The sequence below is a fragment of the Piliocolobus tephrosceles genome, chromosome 19 (genome assembly GCF_002776525.5).
Source record: "Piliocolobus tephrosceles isolate RC106 chromosome 19, ASM277652v3, whole genome shotgun sequence".
Classification (NCBI taxonomy): domain Eukaryota; kingdom Metazoa; phylum Chordata; class Mammalia; order Primates; family Cercopithecidae; genus Piliocolobus; species Piliocolobus tephrosceles.
In genome coordinates this window covers 11,946,606-11,970,789 of record NC_045452.1, presented here as the reverse complement: position 1 = coordinate 11,970,789, position 24,184 = coordinate 11,946,606, and the positions used below count along the sequence as shown (strand labels likewise).

The following is a 24,184-nucleotide window of genomic DNA, read 5'->3' as shown; positions in this document are numbered from 1 at the left end:
ATATAAACAAACAATTAGCCGGGCATAGTGGTGCATGCCAGTAATCCCAGCTACTCAGGAGGCTGACATGGGAGGTCAAGGCTTCAGTGAGCCATGATCGCACCACTGCACTCCAGCCTGGGCAACAGAGCAAGACCCTGTCTCAAAAAAGAAAAAGTTAAAAATAAAAAAAAAAAGATTACATATTTACCATTAAAAATCTCTCATTGGCCCTAAACTGGCAACAGTCATCTAACCCTGGTCTCACACCACTCTGAACCGGACCCTCCTCTGTACTTCCTCCTGCACCAGCTCAAGGGAGCCACAGGGCTGTTCTGTTCAGACCTGAGGGCCCCATTCAGGCACTCTCGCTGGACGTGCATGTCACTTGATTCCAGTGACTGAGGACCTGAGAACTCCTTCGTCCTCCATTTTCCAGAGCAGAGAAGAAACTGAAAGCTACAGAAAAGCATCTCTGCTTTTGTGAAAGCACAATTCTCTTCCCATGCTGACTCGGTCTGGGGAAGAGGTCAGCTTTTAAATCCATTCTTCTGAAGAAGCAAGTATCCCGCTCCCCTCACCCGGCACTGGTCATCTTGAATCAGTGAAGAGGAAAGCTCTTCACTCCCTAATGTCACGTCCTACACATTACACACTCTGACTGAAATTTCTCACTCAGAATATTTGTAACCTAAACATTTAGACTAAGTGGCAAGGAAGAAGGATCCATGTGCTTCCAGAAATAAGGCTCGGCCCCAGACAGAGTCAGAGGCTGCCCTGCCTTTGGCACAGGAGCTGCAGGCTGAGCAAGTGCCTCCCCTCAGGCCAGGCCCTCTGTCCTCCAAACCATTGGGACAGGAGAGCCTGGCCCTGCTCTGTGGCCACCCCAACAGATATATTTTGGCTGTGCCTGCCCTTGGCTGTGGGGCTGCTGCCAGGTGGTGGTGGCCCCAGGAAGAAACCAGCCCTCCTCCAAGACCTAGATCTACAGGGCAGAGGCAACACAAAGGAACTCAGGACACTGTGACTGGGCACAGCTCAGGCCCAAAGATGTGGGGCAGATCCGGTCATAACAGCAGCCCCACGTCCCTTCTGGAGAGTCTGGACGGCCACCCCTGCTGTCAAGCCCCTGCCCCATGGGAAACTCACCTCCACTTGCCCTGACTAACTGCAAGCAGAAGTGTCCACCAAATGCCCCGGGTCTGTGGAGGGGCAGGGAAGAGGGGATGAAGGGGGATGAAGGGGGATGAAGCGGGGAATGGGGAGAAAAGGGAAGATGAGAAACGCTTGTTGGCCAAGAAGACTGGCCGAGAGGAAATGACACAGCTGCCCGAAGAGAGGCAAAACGGACAGTAAGGACACCCGCAGGCCACTCCCTCCCCTCAGAGATCTGCCTCCATCCTTCCCTAGCCTCAGCCAGAAAAACAGTTCTGTCTCAATTACTAGCTAATGGTTTTTTCTTTGTAGAGGCATGGTTTTGCTATGTTGCCCAGGATGGTCTCAAATTCCTGGGCTCAAGAGATCTTCCTGCCTCAGCCTCTCAGGCAGCTGGGACCACAGGCACACACCACCACCCCTGGCTGGTTTTTCTTTTCTTTTCCCTTTTTTGTTTTTTGAGACAGAGTTTTGTTCTTATTGCCCATGCTGGAGTGCAATGGTGCAGTCTCGGCTGAGGTGGGAGGATCACGTGAGATCACCTGAACCTGGGAGGTCGAGGCCGTGGTGAGCCCTGCTCACACCACTGCACTCCAGACTGGACAAAAGAGTGAGTACCTGTCTTTTTTTTTTCGAGACAGAGTCTCGCTCTGTCACTAGGCTGGAGTGCAGTGGCATGATCTCAGCTCACTGCAACCTCCACCTCCCAGGTTCAAGCGATTCTCCTGTCTCAGCCTCTCAGGTAGCGGAGACCACAGGCACACACCACCAACCCTGGCTAATTTTTCTTTTCCTTTTACTTTCTTTTTTTTTTTTGAGACAGAGTTTCATTGCCCAGGCTGGAGTGCAATGTGCAATGGCGCAGTCTTGGCTCACTGCAACCTCCACCTGCCCGGTTCAAGTGATTCTTCTGTCTCAGCCTCCCAATTAGCTGGGATTACAGGCACCCGCCACCACACCCAGCTAATTTTTTTGCATTTTTAGTAGAGACGGGGTTTCACTATGTTGGCCAGCTGGTCTCCAACTCCTGACCTCAGGTTATCCACCCACCTCGGCCTTCCAAAGTGCTGGGATTATAGGCATGAGCCACTCACTGCTCCTCGCCCCCCGGCTAATTTTTTAATGTATTTTTTTGTAGACACAGAGTCTTGCCTTGCCAGGCTGGTCCTGAACTCCTGGGCTCACACAATCCTCCCACCTCAGTCTCCCAAAGTGTTGGGATCACAGGCATGAGCCACCATGCCTAGGTGAAATTGTATATTTTCTTTAGATGTTTTGTAACCAAACATTTGAGGTATCATCTAAAACAGTATTTGTCAATCTCAGGAAAAGAGGCAACGGGCAATATGCCATGATTGCTGAATGATTTTTTTTATGACTTTTGGGAACAAATAGGCAGCATATCTGAAATCACAACTGCCACACAAAGGCAGGACACATGACCACTGCAGCAGTATAAACTATGGATCCATAAACTATGGATCTATACCTGGTAGCCATCCACCCTCTGTCTGCTCACTCACCACAGCTCTCAGCACAGGCCCCTATGTCAACACCCAAAGCCACAAGCCACACCTGGTGAAGCCCAAGTGAACACTCTGGCCATGAGCCAAGAGCGTTCCCAGGACATCATGAGTTCCTGAAAAGAAACTCAGAGAAGCAGCTCTTCTACTTCTCAGCAGTCCCTGAGCTCCTGCCTTCAAGAGTGCCCTCGGTGCCCCGTAGAAAATCACCTCTGCCCACTGGTGGGCCACAGGTTGAATCAGGGACTCAAGAGAATAGCATTCTGGAAGCCAAAACGCATTATTCAAGCTGTGCTCACTCCACACGACGGGGCTAAATGGAACTAAAAGGAACACTCTGGATCTTCAACCTGAGCAGCTCAGCAAGCAGCTTTCCAGAGCATGATCTCAAGCTACTTTTTTTTTTTTGAGACAGGGTCTTGCTCTGTCACCCAGGCTGGAGTGCAGAGGCACAATCTCAGCTCACTGCAACTTCTACCTCCTGGCTCAAGCAATCCTCCCACCTCAGACTCCCAAGGAGCCGGGAACACAGGCCCACACCAAATACAAAAAAAAACCAGCTAATTTTTGTATTTTTAGCAGAGACGAGGTTTCACCACGTTGCCCGGGCTGGTCTCAAACTGGTAAGCTCAAGTGATCTGCCCACCTCAGCTTCCCAAAGTGCTGGGATTACAGGCATGAGCCACCACTCTGGGACTCAAGCTACCCTTTCTAGTGACATCATTCTGTGGAATAAAAACTTAACATAAAAACATCCTTTTTGTTTCAGTTTGGTGTTTTTTTTTTGAGACGGAGTCTCACTCTGTCTCCCAGGCTGGAGTGCAATGGTGTGATCTCGGCTCACTGCAACCTCTGCCCCCCAGGTTCAAGCAATTCTCCCACCTCAGCCTCCCGAGTAGCTGGGATTACAGGTGCCTGCCACCACGCCTGGCTAATTTTTGTATTTTTAGGAGAGACGGGGTTTCACCATGTGGGCCAGGCTGGTCTTGAACTCCTTACCTCAGGTGATCCACCTGCTTCAGCCTCCCAAAGTGCTGGGATTACAGGCATGAGCCACCAAGCCTGACCTTTTTTTTTTTTTTTTTGGGACGGACTTTCACTCTTGCTGCCCAGGCTGGAGTGCAATGGCACAATCTCACTCTGTCACCCAGGCTGGAGTGCAGTGGTGCGATCTCAGCTCACTGTAACCTCTGCCTCCCGGGTTCAAGCAATTCTCCGGCCTTGGCCTCCCGAGTAGCTGGGATTACAGTTATGCGTCACCACTCCTGACTAATTTTTTGTAGTTACTAGAAAAGGGGTTCCACCATGTTGGTCGGTCTGGTCTTGAACTCCTGACCTCAGGTGATCCACCCGCCTTGACATCATGCTCAATTAATGGATAAAAGACTCAGTCTTACCATAGATCTTATCAAAATCAGCATATGATTTTTTTTCTTTCCTTTTGAAGTCCAGAACTTTCACCTTTTCACTTAAAGAAAGCACTTTACTGCTTTCTCTTCAGCAATCCAAATTGCCAGAATCACTATTATGCACTTTGGGGACAGTATCAAGCCAAATAAGGGTGACCTGAACACAAGCACCGGAATACCACGACAGCTGATCTGATAACTGAGATGGCTACTAAGTGACTTATGGGCAGGCGCATAGACACTGAGGTCACAATGGACAGAGGGAGGATTCATATCCTAGGTGGGAGAGAGTGAGAGTTCATTATGCTACTCAGAACAGGAAGACATTTAAAACTTAGGAATTGAGGCCGGGCATGGTGGCTCACGCCTGTAATCCCAGCTTTGGGAGGCTGAGGTGGGCGGATCACCTGAGGTCAAGAGTTCAAGAACAGCCTGGCCAACATGGTGAAACCCCATCTCTACTAAAAATACAAAAAAAAAAAGTAGCCAGGCGTGGTGCCACAATCCTGTAATCCCAGCCACTGGGGAGGCTGAGGCAGGAGAATTGCTTGAACCCGGGAGGCGGAGGTTGCAGTGAGCCGAGATCGCGCCATTGCACTCCAGCCTGGGCGACAGAGTGAGACGCTGTCTCAAAAAAAAAAAAAAAAGTAGGAATTATTTCTGGAATTTTACATTTAATATTTTCACACTGCAGGAACATGAAACCTTGGATAAGGGGGAAATACTCTGATTGTTTTAGAAGTCAAATGCATGCCACAAATCATAAAGGTGTCCATACCCTTTCAGGCAGCAATCCTACACCTAGGCATTCATCATGAGGAAAAGGCCTTATGTGCAAAGGTGTGCTCTGCAACATTATTCATGGTGGCAAAGACCACCAGTATACCAGAATCAACTGATGTGGTAAAGCCTCAGTGACAACCAGAGATTTCGGAAGCTGGGTGCCTGTCACCACTGAGGAAGAGCCAAGAGTGTGGCTCCAGGGTGGCTCACACCTGGAATCCCAGCACTTTGGGAGGCCAAGGTGGGAGGATAGCTTGAGACCAGCCTAGGCAACATAGTGAGATCCCATCTCTACAAAAAATAAAAAATTAGCTGAGTGTGGTGGAGGTGCATGCCTGTGGTCCCAGCTACTTGGGAGGCTGAGGTGGGAGGAATGCTTAAACCCGGAAGGTTAAGGCTACAGTGGGCTGTGACTGCACCATTGCACTCCAGCCTGGGCAACACAGTAAGACCCTGTCTCAAAAAAGGAAAAAAAAATCAGCTGAATCCATTTAAAAATAGAGAAAAAAGGACAGTCATGGGAGCTCACGTGTGTAATCCTAGCACTTTGGGGGCCCCAGATGGGTGGGTCACAAGGTCAGGAGATTGAGACCATCCTGGCCAACACGGTGGAACCCCATCTCTACTAAAAATACAAAAATTAGCTGGGCGTGGCAGTGCGCACCTGTAGTCCCAGCTACTTGGGAGGCTGAGGCAGGGGAATCACTTGAACCTGGGAGACGGAGGTTGCAGTGAGCCGAGATCATGTAGTCCAGCCTGGGAGACAGAGTGAGACGCAGTCTCAAAAAAAAAAAAAAAAAAAAAGCCAGGTGCAGTGGCTCACACCTGTAATCCCAGCACTTTGGGAAGCTGAGGTGTGGGCAGAACACCTGAGGCTGGGAGTTAGAGACCAGCCTGACCAATATGGAGAATTCCCATCTCTACTAAAAATACTACATTAGCCGGGTGTGGTGGCACACGCCTGTAATCCCAGCTACTCGGGAGGCCGAGGCAGGAGAACTGCTTGAACCCAGGAGGCGGAAGTTGCGGTGGGCCAAGATTGCACCACTGCACTCCATCCTGGGCAACAAGAGTGAAATTCCGTCTCAAAAAAAAAAAAAAAAAATAGAGACAAAGACAGGAAGTGAATGCATAAAAAATAAAGCTCATGATGAAGCAATCACAGTCACATGGCGAGAAGGCATGGGAATCATTATGTCCTCTGTTTTCCAACATTCTGTCATAGTGTTTGCTATATCATCTCTGTCATTTAACAGGGAATAAGACTGATTTCCACAAGCATACCAAGACCATTCAATAGGGAAAGGATAGTCTTTTCAACAAAGGATGCTGGGAAAACTGGATGCCCATATGCAAAAGAATGACGTTGGATTCTTCTCATACGTATATACGTATGATACCGTATAATATATTTACGTACAATACCGTAAATAAAAATTAATTCAAAATGGATAAAAGACTTAAATGTAAGATTAAAACTACCCTGGCGAAGTGGCACACACCTCCACTACTGGGAAGGCTAAGGTGAAAGAAACATGTGAACCCAGGAGTTCAAGGCTGTAGAAAGATATGATCACACCACTACTCTCCAGCCTGAGCAGCACAGTAAGACCCTATCTGTGGAAAAAAAAAAAAAAACAAAACTAAAACTGGCTGGGCGCAGTGGCTCACACCTGTAATTCTAGCACTTTGGGAGGCCAAGCCAGGTAAACACTGAGCTCAGGAGTTCGAAACCACTGTGGGCAACATGGCGAAACCCCATCTCTACAAAAAATACAAAAATTAGTGGCTGTGCATGGTGGCTCATGCCTGTAATCCCAGCACTTTGGGAGGCCGAGGTGGGCAGATCACTTGAGGTCAGGAGTCTGAGACCAGCCTGGCCAACACGGTGAAACTTCATCTGTATTAAAGATGCAAAAAATTAGCCAGGCCTGGTGGTGGGCGCCTGTAATCCCAGCTATTGAGGAGGTTGAGGCAGGAGAATTGCTTGAACCCAAGAGGCAGAGGTTGCAGTGAGCCGAGATTGCACCGCTGCACTCCAGCCTGGGTGACAGGGTGAGTCTCCGTCTCAAAAAAAACCAAACCAAAACAAAACAAAAAACTGTAGCCCTGAAGGGAACATTAGGTAGGGCTCATCTGCCTTTGGTTCTTCAAGCTGGCTTATCATCAGAATCACCTACAGAGCTCCTGAAACACAGATCTTGAGCCTAGCCCAAACTTTCTAGATTTCCAGGAGTTAAGGAATTCAAATTCATAATTTTTTTTTCTTTGAAACGGAGTCTCGCTCTGTCGCCCAGTCTAGAGTGCAGCAGCGTGATCTCAGCTCACTGCAACCTCCGCCTCCCGGGTTCACGCCATTCTCCTGCCTCAGCCTCCCAAGTAGCTGGCACTACAGGTGCCCGCCACCAGCCTGGCTAATTTTTGTATTTTTAGTAGAGACAGGGTTTCACCTTGTTAGCCAGGATGGTCTCAATCTCCTGACCTAGTGATCCACCCACCTCGGCTTCCCAAAGTGCTGAGATTACGGGTGTGAGCCACTGCGTCTGGCCTCAAATTCCTAATTTTTAAAGCTCCCCGACAATTCTGGTATCAGTTACATTTGGAAAATCTCACATTTTTCATTTGTGATGGCAGTGGGTAGGTGAAACCAGAGATGGGATTAGGACCTGGCCCCAGACAGCCATTCAAGACTCTCCCTCTCAACCTGTTGCCATTCCTGAAAACTGTATACAGTTGAGTATCCCTAATCTGAACATCCAAAATGCTCCAAAATCAGAGACTTTTTGAGTGCCAACATGACACCAACAAGTGAAAAATTCCACATCTGATGTCATGTGACAGGTCACAGTCAAAACTTTGTTTTGGCCGGGCATGGTGGCTCATGCCTGGAATCCTAGCACTTTGGGAGACCAAGGCGGGTGGATCATGAGGTCACGAGTTCAAGACCAGCCTGGCCAAGATGGTGAAACCCTGTCTCTACTAAAAATACAAAAATTAGCTGGGCACATAGCAAGCACCTGTAATCCCAGCTACTCAGGAGGCTGAGGCAGGAGAATTGCTTGAACCCAGGGGTGGAGGTTGCAGTGAGCCGAGATCGCGCCATTGCACTCCAGCCTGGGTGACAGAGTGAGACTCTGTCTCAAAAAAAAAAAAACAAAAAAAAACAACAACAACAACAAAAAACTTTGTTTCATGCACGAAATTATTTAAAGTATTGTATAAAGTTACCCTTGGCCGGGCGCGGTGGCTCAAGCCTGTAATCCCAGCACTCTGGGAGGCCGAGACGGGTAGACCACGAGGTCAGGAGATCGAGACCATCCTGGCTAACATGGTGAAACCCCATCTCTACTAAAAATACAAACAATTAGCCGGCCGAGGTGGCGGCGCCTGTAGTCCCAGCTACTCGGGAGGCTGAGGCAGGAGAATGGAACCCAGGAGGCGGAGCTTGCAGTGAGCTGAGATCCGGCCACTGCACTCCAGCCTGGGCGACAGAGCAAGACTCTGTCTCAAAAAAAAAAAAAAAAAAAAAGTTACCCTCAGGCTATGTGTAGAAGGTAAATCTGAAACATAAATGAGACCTGTCTCCACAAAAATTCAAACAAATTAGCCAGGCATGGTGGCACACTCTTATATTCCCAGCTACTCAGGAAGGTTGAGGTGGGGGGATGGCTTGAGCCTAGGAGGTCAGGGATGCAGTGAGCCATGATCGTGCCACTGTACTCCAGCCCTGGGTGACAGAACAAGACCCTGCCTCAAATAAATAAACTGGCCTGGCACAGTGGCTCACACCTGTAATCCACACACTTTGGGAGGCTGAGGTGGGCGGATCACCTGAGAGCAGGAGTTCGAGACCAGCTTGGCCAACATGGTGAAACCCTGTCTCTACAAAAATATACAAATTAGCCGGGCATGATGGCAGGTGGCTGTAATCCCATCTACTGGTGAGGCTGAGGTGGGAGAATCGCTTGAACCAGGGAGGCGGAGGTTGCAGTGAGCCGGGATCGCGCCATTGCATTCCAGCCTGGGCAACAGAGCAGGACTCTGTCTCAAAAAAATAAATAAGTGGCTGGGCGCGGTGGCTCAAGCATGTAATTCCAGCACTTTGGGAGGCCGAGACGGGCGGATCACGAGGTCAGGAGATCGAGACCATCCTGGCTAACACGGTGAAACCCCGTCTCTACTAAAAAAAAATACAAAAAGCTAGCTGGACGAGGTGGCGAGCGCCTGTAGTCCCAGCTACTCGGGAGGCTGAGGCAGGAGAATGGCATGAACCCGGGAGGCGGAGCTTGCAGTGAGCTGAGATCCGGCCACTGCACTCCAGCCTGGGCAACAGAGCAAGACTTCGTCTCAAAAAAAAAGAATAAATAAATAAATAAGTAAATAAAATAAAATAAAATAAAATAAATTTTGTGTTCAGACTTGGGTCACATCCCCCAAGTTATCTCAGTATATATATACAAATATTGAAAAATCAAAAAAAAAAAAAAAAATCCAAAACACTTGCAGTCCCAAGCATTTTGGATAAGGGATACTGAAACTCCAATGTCAACTCCAAGTCCAGACCATTTCCCCTTCATAAAATGAAGTGTTGGAGTCCTACTTGAAAATCCAGGAGTGGCCGGTGCAGTGGCTCACACCTGTAATCCCAGCACTTTGGGAGGCTGAGGCAGGAGGGCTGCTTGAGCCCAGGAGTTTGAGACCAGCCTGGGCAACAGTGCAAGACCTCATATCTACAAAAAAAGAAAAAGAACATCCAGGAGTAGTTCTGTGACCACTGTATTCAATCAGGAAGAGTATCTAACTTAAGCCCAGTTCTTTACCAACAGGTGCTTTGAGACCTCACACTGCATTAAGCCACTCCACTCCAGTGTCCTGTCACTTTCCAGGCCCTGGGACTTATGAGTTAATCACCCCTGTCCTCTTTAGAACCATCTTCTAGGTCTGAAACTATGTATGGCAATAACCCCAATTACATAAACAGCAGATACTAAAAAACTACTGGCATTGGTCTTTTATGATTTTGGAAGTGGCAGGTTTCTCCCAAATTTTTATTCTCTTGGGAAACCTTTGAAGTATGTGGGAATTTCTTGAAAGCATGCAAGCTCATCATAGGGTGAGTCAGCCTCACAAAGTCCCAAGGTCAGAAAGATGTCAGCGTGGGTTTAACACTTGAGGGGGGTCATGCAGTCATAGTCACATGCCACCTACACTTTACAAGTACTTTACTAATCTACTAATCTAATGGAGAATAATGTTTACAGGGGAAACCAGCAATGCCACAGGGAACAGAGTGCAGCATACTTTGAAAGTGTGACTCACCTACTACATAATTATTCTTCACCAAATGGAATTTGTGATATAGTACCAGAAAACTTTTTTTGGTTGTTGTTTAAGGTAGGTTATTACAAAGCCCAAGGCATATGAACAGGCCAAAGGGTAGGCACATGGACATAGGGGGCAAGGACAGACATATCTCTTAGGGTAACTCCCACAGCTGGATCTGTATGGTCAGCTGACTAAGTCACGGTTTTACAGGATTGTCAGAAATCAAGTGAAGTCCATATACTAGATTCTACTGGAAGAAAATGGTCAAAATCAAAGTCCAAAAAAGGATTTTGGAAGGAAACCTATAATGTAGCATGTAATGCCAATGGCAGCAAATACTCCTAAATTGTGTTAGAGTTGGATGGAATCTCAGAGTCATGTTCCAACCCAACCTGCTATTTTACTGTTAAAGACACGAGACCAGACAGAAAGTGACATGTCCCATTTCACACAGCTATTGCAGAGCATGGTTGGGACTTGCCTTCAGCATCCTAATGCTCTGGTCACCATATGTCCTGTTAGAATGGATTCAGCTGATCTGCATTAGCAAAATGGAGTGGATCACCACTGCATTCCAGATATCACAAAGCCTCAACTGTCACCCCCTCTTTTGCCCAGGGTATTAAGGCCTATTACTGGTCCTTTGATAGTTCAGATTTTTTATCTGTTAAATTATGGCTATAAAAAAAGGCAATTTTGGCCAGGCGCGGTGGCTCAAGCCTGTAATCCTAGCACTTTGGGAGGCCGAGACGGGAGGATCACGAGGTCAGGAGATCGAGACCATCCTGGCTAACACGGTGAAGCCCTGTCTCTACTAAAAAATACAAAAAACTAGCCGGGCGAGGTGGCGGGCGCCTGTAGTCCCAGCTACTCGGGAGGCTGAGGCAGGAGAATGGCATGAACCCAGGAGGCGGAGCTTGCAGTGAGCTGAGATCCGGCCACTGCAGTCCAGCCTGGGCCACAGAGCAAGACTCCGTCTCAAAAAAAAAAAAAAGGCAATTTTTAAACTTACACCTTTATATTCAATTTCACAATTTAATGTCTCCTCTGAGTCAAGAATCCTCCTGGGACACAGGAAGCACAGAGGAACAAGATGTTTCGTTATGTATCGTGCATTCGACAACTATGTAATCGTGCCTTCGACAACAATGCAGGCTGCCCCTATCATGTGACTATGATGGAAGGAAGCATTCTGAGCAATAATGACAAAGGAATTTGATTATTTCTGTCTGGTTCCTGGTGAGAACTAATCCACATCACAAAAGCTCAATAGTTTCAGCCCTCTTCAGACTAACAAGGAAAGAATAGCAGAACAGCCAGGATGTCAGCACCAATTCAAGACGTAGGCTCTGAGACTTCAACAGCATGAAATTTCTACTCAGAACCCTTGGGGAGACCAGGGTTAGGTCTGGGGATAGAAGACAAGCTTGACATGACACCGAAGTTATAAGTCCTGTATCTGGCCAAAACCGACTGGAGACGTGAGCTCCAAGAAAGCATATTTGACTTGTTCAAACATTTCAACTTTGGAAAAACTGGAAAAGTGACAGACAGTTTAAGAACCCAAGGGAGTTCCGCCTCATTCCTACCTCCCAGTGACCAGCAAGTTTGGGTGGAATCTCCAATCCCAGCTTCTCCAGCTCTCGCTCCCTGTACTTCTCATACTGCCGGTACCCTGCATACCCGCCGCCTGTCGCCAACAGAATGGGCAGGGGACGCAGCAGGAACGTGGTTCGGGCAGGGGCAGTGTGGATTTTTCTAGCATCTGTAATAAAAAACAGGACAATTTTGAGCCTGGGAGACAGGGATAGGGAAGAGTCATGCAAACACAGCACCAACGGGAGGGTCAGGAAAAGTCAGTGCACCTCAGAAGCCCTCAGTAGAGGTGACTGGATCCTCAAGACATCTAGCAGGCAGGTGAAACCTTGGGTCACTACTCAGACCCTCCTGTCTCCAAATTCTGTCAGTAAGTACAGAACAGGCATCTTTCCTAGAGAATTACAATGGCCTCAACTGCCACCGCAGTCACAAAATGTATTAATAAGATGAAAACACTGAATCACAAAGAGGGCAAGAAACTAATCAAGGTTGCCCAGGTGGTCACCAACAGGTCCAGAACTTGAAGCCAAACACCATTTCTCACCCAGGGCTCTTTGATCTTGCTTTTATAACACAGGCCCAATTTTGAGCAGGCACTGGTATTCTCTCCCAAATGCAAAATCTCATACATTCTTACAGGTCAACAATAAAAAAGACAAATAGCCAGGCACAGCGGCTTGCACCTATAGTCCCAGCTACTAGGGAGGCTGAGGTGGGAGGATTTCTTGAACCCAGGAGTTCAAAGTTATAGTGAGCTATGATCACGCCACTGCACTCCAGCCTGGGCAACAGAGTGAGACTCTCTCAATCAATCAATTGAAATGTGCAAAGGATTTGAATACACCTTTGTCCAAAGAAAACATACATTGGCCAGGGCCGGCCGCGGTGGCTCAAGCCTGTAATCCCAGCACTTTGGGAGGCCAAGACGGGCGGATCACGAGGTCAGGAGATCGAGACCATCCTGGCTAACACGGTGAAACCCCATCTCTACTAAAAAATACAAAAAACTAGCCGGATGAGGTGGCGGGCGCCTGTAGTCCCAGCTACTCAGGAGGCTGAGGCAGGAGAATGGTGTAAACCCGGGAGGCAGAGCTTGCAGTGAGCTGAGATCCGGCCACTGCACTCCAGCCTGGGTGACAGAGAGAGACTCCGTCTCAAAAAAAAAAAAAAAGAAAGAAAACATACATTGGCCAATAAGCACAAGAAAAGACAGAGGTTAAATATCTGTTATGCATTAAATTGCTGAAAACTCCCCCAAAACTCTTATGTTGAGTTCTAACCCTGAGTACCTTAGAAGGTGCCCTTAGTTCGTTGGAGAGAAGGTCTTTACAGAGGTTATCAACTTAAAATGAGGTTGCAGGCTGGGCGCTGTGGCTCACACTTATAATCCCAGCACTCTGGGAGGCCAAGGCGGGAGGATCACGAGGTCAGGAGATCGGGACCATCCTGTCTAACACAGTGAAACCCCGTCTCTACTAAAAATACAACAAATTAGCCAGGCGTGGTGGCGGTCGCCTGTAGTCCCAGCTACTCGGGAGGCTGAGCAGGAGAATGACGTGAACCTGGGAGGTGGAGCTTGCAGTGAGCCAAGATTGCGCCACTGCACTTCAGCCTGGATGACAGAGTGAGACTCCCTCTCAATAAATAAATAAATAAAATAAAATAAAATAAGGTGGCCAAGGTGGGTCTAAATTCAATATGATGGGTATCCCTATAAAAAGGGAAAATCTAGAACAGACATGCACACAGGGAGAATACCATGTGAAGTTGAAGGCAGAGACTAGAGTGATGCTTCTATATGTAAGGAATGCCAGAGATTGCCAGCAAACCACTGGAAGCTAGGCAAGAGGCATGGAACAGATTCTCCCTCACAACCTTCCAAAGGAAGCATCCCTGACACCTTGATCTCAGACATTTAGCCCCTCGAATAATGAGACAAATGTCTGCTGTTCAAGCAACTCAGTTTGTATTACTTTGTTACCATAGCCCTAGCAAACTAATACAGTATTATTAGTAATCAGGGAAATGCAAATCAAAACCACAATAAGACCCCTTCACCACCCATTAGAATGGCTATAATCAAAAAAACATAATGAGGCCGGGCATGGTGGCTCATGCCTGTAATGCCAACATTTTGGGAGGCCAAGGTGGGCAGATCACTTGAGGCCAGGAGTTTGAGACCAGCCTGGGCATCATCGCAAAACCCCATCTCTACTAAAAATACAAAAATTAGCCGGTATGCATGCAGTCTTTGAAATATAAAAACAGTAACAACAATTAATGATAAAAATTAGCCAGGCATGGTGGTGCACGTCTGTGTCCCAGCTACTTGGGGAATGAAAATTGCTTAAACCTAGGAGGCAGAGGTTTAGTAAGCTGAGATTGCACCATTGCATTCCAGCCTGGGTGACAGAGCAAGACTCTGTCTCAAAAAAAAAGAAGAGAAAAGCTAATGCTTCAGTGATTAACTGCGTGCCAGGTACTTTCCGCACACTAATTCATTTAACTCTAACAACAACCCTATGTTTATCCCAATTTACCGATGACAAAACTGAGGCACAGAGAGAGCCACCACCATCTCTAATTGCTCCTTACCTGTGCGAAAGGCTCTAAAAGGCAGCTTCCACAAGGGCTGTAGAGATTGGCTCAGGGTAGTGATCTCACGCTGATGGAAGCTATAACCAAGCAAAAATGAACCATTAAATATTATTCTTAAAATTAAAATTAGTGGATTAATCAGCAAAATTTAAATACTCAATAACAATATTGTATCAATGTAAATGTCTTGGTTTTGACAACTGTACTGTAGGTAAGAAAATATCCTTGTAGGGAAAGGACTGAAATAATTATTTATTTATTCATTCATCCATTCATTTATTCATTCTTGAGATGGAGTCTTGCTCTGTCACCCAGGCTGGAGTGCAGTGGCACAATCTCAGCTCACTCCAACCTCCGCCTCCCAGGCTCAAGCGATTCTCCTACCTCAGCCTTCCTAGTAGCTGGTACTACAGGCATGTGCCAGCACGCCCGGCTAGTTTTTGTATTTTTAGTAGAGACGAGTTTTCACCATGTTGGCCAGGCTGGTCTCGAACTCCTGATCTCCTGTGATCCACCAGCCTCAGCCTCCCAAAGTGCTGGGATTACAGGCATGAGCCACCGCGCCCGGCCTAGAAAAGGGCTTAAAAGCAAAAGGTCATCAAGTTGGCAAATTGCTCTCAAGTGTCTCAGGAAAAAAATGTATACGTTATCACACACACATACACATACAAACAGAGATGGAAAATGAGAAAGCAAATAGGGCTGACATTTGAGGAATCTGGGTAAAAGGTATTTGGGAATTCTATGTACTATTTTTATAACTTTCTGTAAGCCTGAAACTATTTGCCAATAAAAAGATTTTCTGGGTTTTTTTTGGGAGGCCAAGGTGGGCAGATCACCTGAAGTTGGGAGTTCGAGGCCAGCCTGACCAACATGGAGAAACCCCATCTCTACTAAAAATACAAAATTAGCTGGGTGTCGTGGCACATGCCTGTACTTCCAGCTACTTGGGAGGCTGAGGCAGGAGAATCACTTGAACCTGGGAGGCAGAGGTTGAGATGAGCTGAGATTGTGCCGTCACACTCCAGCCAGGGCAACAAGAGCAAAACTGCATCTCTAAAAAAAAAAGAAAAGAAAATACTATTCTGGTTCAGTTAGTTTCTCTTCTTTGTTTCATCTTTGCCTGGAGAAATCAGACATATTCCCAGTGGCAATAAATGACTATGCCAGCAAGCAAGCAAAGCATTAATGAGTTTTTGGTTGAGTTTCCCTTAATCAAAGAGGAAATATCTCACTTTCAGTTCAGATATCACTTCAGTTTCCCCAAATACTGACCTGAAATCTAAAGTAAAAAAAACTGTATCCAAGTCAATAAACATTTTTTTTCTTGGAACCCTTTATGATAGAATAATTCACTCTATTATAAATGTCTAAATTGGTATTTTTGTGAAAAATAGAATTGCATTTATTACTTTCATACTATAACATTGACTTTCGTGGATATTTAGTTATGTCTTTTGTGTGTGTGTGTGTGTGTGTGTGTGTTACGCAGGCTGGAGCGGATCTTGGCTCACTGCAACCTCCACCTCCTGGGTTCAAGCGATTCTCATGCCTCAGCCTCCTGAGTACCTGGAATTACAGGCACACGCCACCACACCTGACTAATTTCTGTATTTTTAGTAGAGACAGGGTTTCACCACGTTGGCCAGGCTGGCCTCAAACTCCTGACCTCAAGTGATCCACCTGCCTTGGCCCTCCAAGTGCTGAGATTACAGGCATGAGCCACTGCACTTGGCCCAAGTTATGTCTTATATAGATATCCTACAGACGTTATCAGATTTAGGTATTTTCCTTTTTTCGCATAAAATTTCCTTTCCTTTCCACCTGGCTGAGCACGATGGCTCATGCCTGTAATCCCAAGGCGGGTGGATCACTTGAGGTCAGGAGTTCGAGACCAGCCTGGCCAACATGGTGAAACCCCGTCTCTACTAAAAATACAAAACTTAGCCAGGCATGGGGGCACACACACTGTAGTACCAGCTACTCGGGAAGCTGAGGCAGCTTGACCCTGGGAGGTGGAGGTTGCAGTGAGCTGAGATCATGCCACTGCACTCCAGCCAAGGCAACAGAGACAGACTCCGTCTCAAAAAAACAAAACAAAACAAACACCCACCTTGCCAGGCTGGGCACTGTGGTTCACAACTATAATCCTGGCACTGTGGGAGGCTGAGGCGGGAAGATTGCTTGAGCTCAGGAGTTCAAGACCAGCCTGGTGAAACCACATCTGTTCAAAAAATACAAAAATTAGCCGGGAATGATGGTGTATGCCTGTAGTCCTACCTAACCAAAAAGCTGAAGTGGGAGGATCGCCTGAACCCAGGAGGCGGAGGTTACAGTGAGCTGAAATCACGCCACTGTACTCAAGCCTGGGTGACAGAGTAGGACCCTGCCTTAAAAAAACCAAAAACCACACCCTTGCAGCATAGCGCTATTGTAGCTAACATGATGAATCCGATCCTCCTATAGGCAAACAAGGTTTGTACGGAGAAAAAGCATCTTACCATGACGAGCGCCACCCCCAAGGCCAGACAGATATACAGCTACTAACACAATGAAGGGTGTATTTCAGTATATGAAAGTTCTTTCAGTTCTGAACAATGTTCATTTCTTAGACTGGATACTCCCACTACCACAGCAAAAAGCCTAAAACCCTGCTTTCTAAACAGAATTTTAACAAGAAGTGCAAAAACTGACTAAAGCATGAATTGTTGTGTTCTGTAAATTGCCACATTGTTTTCCAGAATACTGAAAAACCCCTAACTGAAAGAATGTTTGCAGACTGATTAACAAGGCTTTGTCTGACAGGTGGAAATAGGAATGGGAGATGATCATTTATATATCCACCGTAACTGGACACAGGGCACTCAGGTGGTTTGTTTTGCACATCCACCTTCCCCCTCAGGAACCCTGCCCAAGAACAAAGAGCTCGGCTTTTTGTCCACTGTTGTAGCCCCAGCTGCTGGAACAAATATTGGGAAATGCTTCATTGTATCAGTTTGGTACATCAGATTTAGGTACTTTCCTTTTAGCACACAAAATTTCCTTGACTTAAAAACAGCTAACCGAGCATGGTGGCTCATGCCTGTAATCCCAGTACTTTGGAAGGCCAAGGCGGGTGGATTACTTGAGGTCACGAGTTCAAGACCAGCCTGGTCAAAATGGTGAGACCCCATTTCTACTAAAAATACAAAAATTAGCCAGGTGTGGTGGCGCACACATTGTAGTACCAGATACTCAGGAGGCTGAGGCAGGAGAATTTTATTATGGGATCTTCCCGATTTTCAGATGAATGCTGTCATTTCTTCAGTCCTACACAAACACTGTCTACCATGTTATCATTCTTTGGTCCCCCTACTTTTCTGCTCTTCTTCATTCAAAGCCTAAAAAGAGCTCTCTATTCACTGTCACCACTTCCTCACCTCTCAGCCTCTTAGTCCCACTCAATAAGGTTTTGTTCCTATCACACCACCTCATCAAGGTCCCCAACAACCTGCATGTTGCCAATACCAACACACACACACATCTGAGGTCTCATCTTACTTGACGTCTCAGCAGCATGACAGCATGACAGAGTTGATCTTTCTCTCCTTGAAAAACTCTTCACTGGGCTTTTGGGACCGTGACTTTTTCCTCCTGTTCCTTCTCAGTCTCTATTTGTGAATTCTCCTTTGCTTCCTAACTGTGGATTCTTGCCATGCCCAGGGTTCAGATCTCTTCTCTACCTATGCACTCTCCCCAAAGATGCTTATCCAGTCCCATGGCTTTAAAGAACCATCCACTGATGACTCCTTCATTGCTCCTCCAGGGGCCAGCGACCCAGTGGCCCCACTTTGAGTCCTCTCAAACTGAGTCTATAGAAAACAGAATTCCTGACCCTCTCTAACTCACCTTCAATCTACTCCTGCCCCAGAGTTCTCTATCCATAGCAGAGACTAGCCAGATGTTTACCAAATGCACTTCCTCTTCTGGACACCTGTTAGACTACATTTCCCAGCCTCCCATGCAGCAAGGTGTGGCCATGAGACTGAGTGTGAACCAATGAAATCTGAGGATCATTCAGGCTTCCCAGGCATTCACCTCCAAGCTTATCTCCTCCAGCCAGCTTGATGCAGACAAACATGCCAACTGTGGAAATATTAAAGATGGCAGGAGGGCCAGGTGCAGTGGCTCACACCTGTAATCCTAGTGCTTTGGGAGGTTAGGATTAGGTGGGGGGATTGCCTGAGCTCAGGAGTTCGAGACCAGCCTGGGCAATATGGTAAAACCCAGTAGCTACTAAAATACAAAAAATTAGATGGGTGTGGTGGTGTGCACCTGTACTCCCAGCTACTCGGGAGGCTGAGGCAGGAGAACTGCTTCAACCTGGGAGGCAGAGGTTGCAGTGAGCCGAGATCATGCCACTGCACTCCAGCCTGGGTGACAGAGCAAGACTCCGTCTCCAAAAAGAAAAAAAAAAAAAAAATGGTAGGAGACTGGGTCCCTGAACATTGCTTGGAGAACAGCTGCCCTGACAATCAGGAGCACCCAATAGGGCTTTACAAAAGTGAGAAATAAACTTCTACTATGTTAAGCCACTGAGAATGCTGGAGTTTATCTGTTACAGTACCAGCATTACTATAATTAACATACCAGGTCAAAACAAGGTACCACCGTTCATCCAGCCACTCAGGTGCAACCCCTTTTTTTTTCTCCCAGAGATGGGGTCTCACTTTCTTACCCAGGCTCAAGTGCAGTGGCATGATCATGGCTCACTGCTGCCTCAAAATTCTGGGTTCAAGGCATCCTCTCACCTCAGCCTCCTGAGTAGCTACAACTACAGGTGTGCACCAGCATGCTTGGCTAATTTTTAAATATTTTATGGAGATAAATAAGGTCTTGCCATCTGGCCCAGGCTGGTCTCGAACTCCTGGGTTCAAGTGATCCTCCCACCTCAGCCTCCCAAAGTTCTGGGATTACAGGCGTGAGCCACTGCACTAGGTGAAGACTCATTTTGTTTGTTTTGTTTTTGAGATGGAGTCTCACTCTGTCACCCAGGCTGAAGTGCAGTGGCATGATCTCAACTCACTGCAACCTCCGCCTCCTGGATTCAAGCAGTTCTCCTGCCTCAGCCTCCCAAGTAGCTGGGATTACAGGAGCAAGCCACCACGCCTGGCTAATTTTTGCATTTTTTTAGTAGAGACTGAGTTTCGCCATGTTGGCCAGGCTGGTCTCCAATTCCTGACCTCAAGTGATCCACCAACCTCGGCCTTCCAAAGTGCTGGGATTACAGGCATGAGCCACCGCACCCAGCCCAGGACTCATTTTTAAGTCCTTTCTTTCTTATCATCCAAATTCAATCCACTGGCAAGGCATGAAAACTCTACCACTGGCTGGGATTGGTGGCTCACGCCTGTAATCTCAGCACTTTGGGAGGCTGAAGCAGGTGGACCACCTGAGGTCGGGAGTTTGAGACCAGCCTGGGCAATAAGTGAAACCCCGTCTCTACTAAAAATACAAAAAATTAGCCGGCCAATATGGTGAAACCCCATCTCTACTAAAAATACAAAAAATTAGACAGGTGTGATGGTGGTGGCCTGTAATCCCAGCTACTTGGGAGACTGAGGCAAGAGAACTGCTTGAACCCACGAGGTGGAGGTTGCAATGAGCCAAGATCACACCACTGAACTCCAGCCTGGGCATGACAGAGCAAGACTTTGTCTGAAAAAAACAAAAAATAAAGGCCGGGCATGGTGGCTGATGCCTGTGAGAAATCCCAGCACTTTGGGAGGCCAAAGTGGGTGGATCACGAGGTCAGGAGTCCGAGACCAGCCTGGCCAGCATGGTGAAACTCCATCTCTACTAAAAATACAAAAATTAGCCAGGTGTGGTGGTCGGCGCCTATACTCCCAGCTACTCAGGAGGCTGAGGCAGGAGAACTGCTTGAACCTGGGAGACGGAGGTTGCAGTGAGCCGAGATCGCGCACTGCACTCCAGCCTGGGTGACAGAGCAAGACTCTGTCTCAAAAAAAAAATAAATAAAACAGAAAGACAAGATCCCACATCTTTTCAACCTCTCAGATCTCTAGCTACTTTCCCTCTCTTCCTCCTCACTCACTCCTCTTGCCGCTCCTTGTGGACACCACATGTGTGCCCCTTTCCACACTCCTCCATTTGCTGTGTGCTCTGCTGAGCACACCCCTCTCCTATGTGGCTCACTCCCTCATCATTTAGTTCTCTGCTCAAATGTTACTCCTCAGTGCAGTTTTTCCTGAGCACTGTATGCCCAAGACTTGGCCCTCTTGAGCACTAACTTTGGAATTTTTTTTTTTAATTTTTCTGGGTATGTAGTAGGTATATATATTTATGTTACATGAGCTAGTTTGATACAGGCATGCAATGTGGAATAATCACATTAGGTAAATGGGGTATCTATTCCCTCAAGCTTTCAAGCTCTGTGTTACAAATAATCCAGTTACACTCTTTTGGTGTTTTGTTTTGTTTTTTGAGATGGAGTTTTGCTCTGTTGCCCAGGCTGGAGTGCAGTGATCTCAGCTCAGTGCAACCTCTGCCTCCCAGGTTCAAGCAATTCTCTGCCTCAGCCTCCTGAGTAGCTGGGATTACAGGCGCCCACCACCACGCCTGGCTAATTTTTTGTATTTTTGGTAGAGACGGGGTTTCACCTTTTTAGCCAGGCTGATCTTGAACTCCTGACCTCGTGATCCACTTGCCTTAGCTTCCCAAAGTGCTGGGATTACAGGCATGAGCCACCGCGCCTGACCTTTTAGTTATTTTTAAATGTAATAATTTTAAATTATTTTTGACTATAGTCACTCTGTTGTGCTAGCAAATACTAGGTCTTACTCATTTTATTTTATTTTTTTGAGATGGAGTCTTGGTCTGTTGCCCAGGCTGGAGTGCAATGGTGCAATCTCAGCTCACTGCAACCTCTGACTCCCGGGTTCAAGCAATTCTCCTACCTCAGCCTCCTGAGTAGCTGGGATTACAGGAGCACACCACCATGCCCAGCTAATTTTTTGTATTTTCAGAGTGACAGGGTTTGTTGGCCAGGCTGGTCTTGAACTCCTGACCTCAGGTGATCCACCCACCTGAACCTCCAAAGTGCTGGGATTACAGGCGTGAACCACTGCGCCTGGCCCATTTTATTTTTTTGATACCCATTAACCATCCCCATTTCCTCCCATCCTCCCACTACCCTTTCCAACTTCTGGTAACTATCCTTCTACTATCTCCATGAGATCAACTATTTTAATTTACAGCTCCCACAAATAAGTGAGAACATGCAAAGTCTGTCTTTCTGTTGAACACTAACTTCTTAATTATCTTGCTTTTTCTTCATAGCATTTCTCATTACCCAAAATGAATGGATTCTGTATGTATTCAGTTATTTGTTTACTGTATGTATACCTCGATGAACACAGGGGTTTACCTGTGTTCTCACTGGCCTTCAATTTCAACAGTGAGAGTATGCCCAGAAAGATGAATGGATGGGTTAAAACAGATGTCTATTCTACATGCATTCTACATCACATCCCGCAAGTAGGGAATTAAAGCCCACAATTAAGCACTATAGTCTGCCTGTGCAACTCAAATCTCAGCACTGCCACTTCTTAGCAGCTGTGTGACCTTAGGAAATTTCTTAACTAATCTTAAACTTCAGTTTCTCCACCTGCAAAAGCAAAACTCACCTCATTAGAAGACAATCATACAAAACCTTAGCCCAGGGCCTAGCACCTAATTACATTGTTATTACTATTAAGAGTTGATATTCAGCTGACATACACTGGGATGGCCATATCAATCATCTATGACCAGCATTCACTCTCACTAATCTGTCTCCATGGTGTCCTGGTTATAAGTTGTTTTTTTTTGAGACAGGGTCTCACTCTGTCACCCAGGCTGGAATGCAGTGGTGAAATCACAGCTCACTGCAGCCTCGACCTCCTGGGCACAAGTGAACCTCCCACCGTAGCTTCCCAAGTAGCTGGGACCACAGACATGCACCCAGCTACTTTTTGTAGAGAGGAGGTCTCACTATGTTACTCACATTGGTCTTGAACTCTTGGGCTCAAGCAATTCTCCCACCTCAGCCTCCCAAAGTGTTAAGATTACAGATGTAAGTCACCACACCTGGCCAATTGCACTACTTTTTTTCTTTTTCTTTTTTTGAGACAGGGTCTCACTCTGTTGCCCAGGCTGGAGTGCGCTGGCATGATCTTGGCTCACAGCAGCCTCAACCCCCTGGGCTCAAGCAGTCCTCCTACCTCAGCCTCCCAAGTAGCTGGGACTACAGGTATGCACCACCATGACCAGCTAATTTTTGTATTTTTTGTACAGATGGGGTTTTGGCATGTTGCCCAGGCTGGTCTTGACCTCCTGAGCTCATGCAATCCACCTGCCTTAGCCTCCCAAAGTGCTGGGATTACAGGTGTGAGACACCACGCCCAGGCCTAAGACATTTTTAACATCACCGCTAGTAGTGACATTTTGCCTATAGTCCTTCTTATGTCTCCCTTTTTTTCTTTTTTTTTTTTTTTTTGAGAAGGAATCTCGCTCTGTCGCCCGGGCTGGAGTGCAGTGGCGTGATCTGGCCTCACTACAAGCTCTGCCTCCCGGGTTCACGCCATTCTCCTGCCTCAGCCTCCCGAGTAGCTGGGACTACAGGCACCCGCCACCTTGCCCGGCTAGTTTTTTGTATTTTTTTTAGTAGAGACGGGGTTTCACTGTGTTAGCCAGGATGGTCTCGATCTCCTGACCTCGTGATCCGCCTGTTTCGGCCTCCCAAAGTGCTGGGATTACAGGCTTGAGCCACCGCGCCCGGCCGTCTCCCTCGTTTTCTAAAACTGTGAAAGTTCTCCTAAAACAGAACTGACAGACCTCTTGAAGGCATTATCCCATATTCCACCTTGTATTAAAAGTATACAATAAAGTTCCTTGAAGACAAGGCCTATTTCAAATGTTTTTAAGTTCTTCATTCTCTCCTCCTCCCCTTCTTTCTTCTCCCTTCTCCATGGTCCCTTGACACTGTGGCTTGCAGTGGTAAGGATGTCATAAATATTTCTGAATGGAAGTCATGCACGAAAAACTACTTCCTAGGTACTATTGTTCATACTTGCCTGAACCTAAGAATCACCTGTAAAAACTACAGTTGCCAGGGCCCCAACATGTATCTACTGAATCTGAAATTGGCAGGATGGTGGCACATCTGGAATCGTTTTTTTTTTTTTTTTTTTTTGAGACAGAGTCTCGCTCTGTTGCCCAGGCTGGAGTCCAGTGGCGCAATCTCGGCTCACTGCAACTTCCGTCTCCCGGGTTCAAGAGATTCTCCTGCCTCAGCCTCCTGAGTAGTTGGGACTACAGACACAAGCCACCACACCCGGCTAATTTTTGTATTTTCATTAGAGACGGGGTTTCACCATGTTGGCCAGGCTGGTCTCAATCTCCTGACCTCGTGATCCACCCACCTTGGTCTCCCAAAGTGCCGGGATTACAGGCATGCGCCACCGCACCCGGCTTTTATTTTTATTTTTTTAAATCAGCTAGCCTCCCAAGTCACAGCAGGCTCAGAGAGACTCCCAAGAAATCTCTAGTTCTTCTTTTTTTTTTTTCTGTCACCCAGGCTGGAGTGCGGTGGCGTGATCTCAGCTCACTGCAAGCTCCAATTCCCGAGTAGCTGGGACTACAGGCGCCCGCCACAATGCCCGGCTAATTTTTTATATTTTTAGTAGAGATGGGGTTTCACCATGTTAGCCAGGATGGTCTCGATCTGCTGACCTCGTGACCCGCCCGCCTCAGCCTCCCAAAGTGCTGGGATTA

General features: G+C 47.1%; 1 protein-coding gene across 4 annotated transcripts in view; it reads right to left on the bottom strand.

Moving 5' to 3' along the window:
* The window catches only part of PISD (phosphatidylserine decarboxylase), a 46,134-nt gene that overhangs the window by 18,311 nt on the left and 3,639 nt on the right, over positions 1-24,184 (bottom strand). For 2 of the 4 annotated variants that reach the window (XM_023185422.1, XM_023185424.2), the window contains exons 2-3: positions 14,369-14,448; positions 11,764-11,939 (exon numbers count right to left, since the gene is read on the bottom strand). In XM_023185422.1, coding sequence (XP_023041190.1) covers positions 11,764-11,939; positions 14,369-14,448 — 256 coding nt within the window. Of the gene's footprint in view, positions 1-1,128; positions 1,294-11,763; positions 11,940-14,368; positions 14,449-24,184 lie in introns of those variants that run through there. The other 2 variants (XM_023185423.2, XM_026447079.1) reach the window with 2 other exon arrangements.